Source organism: Camellia sinensis, chromosome 4, assembly GCF_055761805.1.
Source record: "Camellia sinensis isolate YWXY chromosome 4, ASM5576180v1, whole genome shotgun sequence".
NCBI lineage: Eukaryota > Viridiplantae > Streptophyta > Magnoliopsida > Ericales > Theaceae > Camellia > Camellia sinensis.
This window is the reverse complement of record NC_138964.1, coordinates 139,002,998-139,004,997: the sequence shown is the minus strand read 5'-3', so window position 1 is coordinate 139,004,997 and position 2,000 is coordinate 139,002,998. Positions and strand designations below refer to the sequence as shown.

Below are 2,000 nucleotides of genomic sequence, written 5' to 3'. Positions count from 1 at the left end.
TTTAAAAAAAAAGAAAAAGCCAAATAGAGAAAAATGCACTAATCACCAGCTAGGAAGCACGGATACGGATACAGGATACGGGTACGATACAATACAGATACGACGATACGGTAAAATTTGAAAAAGTAGATACGGATACGGCGGGGATACGTTCAAAAAAAATATTTTTTTTCACAATTTTTAGTAATGTAGCATACATAAAAATAAAACTTCAACAATTTTTAGTAATGTAACATACATAAAATAAAACTTCAACAATTTTTAGTAATGTAGCATACATAAAAATAAAACTTAAAACAAAAGACAACTTGATAAAAAAAGAGAGATTCCTATGAACTAAGAGTCTTCAACATCAATAGGTTCAACTTGTTCCCCTTCATCAGTGAATATCACAGCTTCCATATCTGGTTCATCAAGAGAAAGGCTTGCAATTTCAAGTAAGCCTGCACCCTCCAATGAATCAAAAGCATCTCCACCAACACCCCATAACTTGGATTCTCCTTCAATGTACTGTCGACTTCTCCTTGATAGGAGACGAAGATTGTTGTGCACAAAAACCAAATCTTCAGCACGTTGTGGTGTCATTTTTTTTCTTTTCATGGAGTGAATAAAGGAGTAGGTGCTCCAATTCCTTTCACAGCATGATGAGGAACATGGCTGGCCAACCAATTTTAATGCTAAAGATTGAAGCATAGGAGCAGGAGACCCATGTGTAAACCACCAAATAAGTGGATCCAATACTCCTCTATCAATTTTTGAGTCAAAATCTCCAAACATATCCACACCTCCTGAAAACTTGGCATGTTCCATATTTACAACCCGTCTCTCCTCTAAATTTGGAAAGTATTTCTTGAAGCACTTGTTTCTCATACTTGAAATTTCTTCATCCCTATGAGGAGGGACACGATTGGGATTTTCATCAAGCCACGTTGAACTATAATACCTAGATTACAACATTAGAAAGTTTTAAAATTAAATTATGTTATTTATATTAAAAGACAAATGTCAACAAAGAAATGTAATTAGTAAGAGTATGAATTAAGCTATTACCTTGGATTCAAAGAATGTGCAAGGCAATGAAGAGGAGTGTTACTTTTGGACCACCTTTCAACTAGTATATTGTGCACAACGGAATAAAAGATTGATTCCTCATGATCTAGCTTCCTTTCATGCCTAAAGATGCTTGCCTTCACCTTTTCAATCATGGTGTCCCACATTTCATAGACTAAGTGAAGGCATGGTTTGTCAGTGTCACAAAACCTAAGCATCTTATAGATAGGCAATGTAAAAGTTAAAATATAATCGATCTTATCCCACCACACATCATTCAATAATTTTTCCTTCATAGATGCGGCTTTCCCAACATCGTCTTCTTTGTAAGAAACCCACTGGTCACTAATAACCATTGATTGGAGGCCACGCTTTATAAGTTTAAACCTTTTGAGCATGATAATGGCAGATGCGAAACGTGTATCTGCAATAGCAAGCAACTTCAAGGGTACAAATTCATTGAAAATAGCTAGCCGCATGGAATGGTTCATGATGAAGTTTTTGATAAACATCACATCATCAACACAAAGTGTGATCCAGTGACATTCATCATAAGCAAAAGCAGTACCCCCTGTTTCCTTTGGAGCACAAATGTTCTTAAGAGCAAGATTCAATGTGTGAACTGTGTGGGTGAAAATCTGACCACACTGCTTGCTTAGTGATCAGCTGGAGAGCACAGGCAGAATAGATGGCTTCAACAACCTGTAACAGAAAGAAAAGGCTCCGGCGGTGGTTCTTCCACCCGGGGGCACTCCGACGATCAAGTCAGTATATCTCTCAAAGATAATCAAGTGCTAAACTTAATACTCAAAACATAAATTGCATACCTTAGACCCATGGGGGTGCCTCTCTTTTATAATATACTCAATCCAAGTCCTACTAGAAGTATGACTTCTATGAATTCCAATTCTGTGCTTACTTTGGACTCCTCATGAGATAAAGATAAATTC

The 2,000-nt window shown here is 36.8% G+C and overlaps 1 protein-coding gene across 1 annotated transcript; it reads right to left on the bottom strand.

Moving 5' to 3' along the window:
• Positions 1-206: 206 nt before the first annotated feature.
• On the bottom strand, positions 207-1,254 carry LOC145789538 (uncharacterized). The gene is made up of 2 exons (XM_082866303.1): positions 1,051-1,254; positions 207-943 (listed from the first exon to the last, which is right to left on the bottom strand). The coding sequence occupies exons 1-2, from the start codon at positions 1,215-1,217 to the stop codon at positions 337-339; spliced, it is 774 nt and encodes a 257-aa protein (XP_082722429.1). The 5' UTR covers positions 1,218-1,254; the 3' UTR covers positions 207-336.
• Between the last annotated feature and the right edge of the window lie 746 nt (positions 1,255-2,000).

Coding starts and splice junctions, on each gene's coding strand:
- LOC145789538 (XM_082866303.1), bottom strand. CDS start 1,217: ATGTGGGACACCATGATTGAAAAGGTGAAGGCAAGCATCTTTAGGCAT. Junction 944..1,050: donor GCACATTCTTTGAATCCAAG/GTAATAGCTTAA, acceptor GTTGTAATCTAG/GTATTATAGTTCAACGTGGC.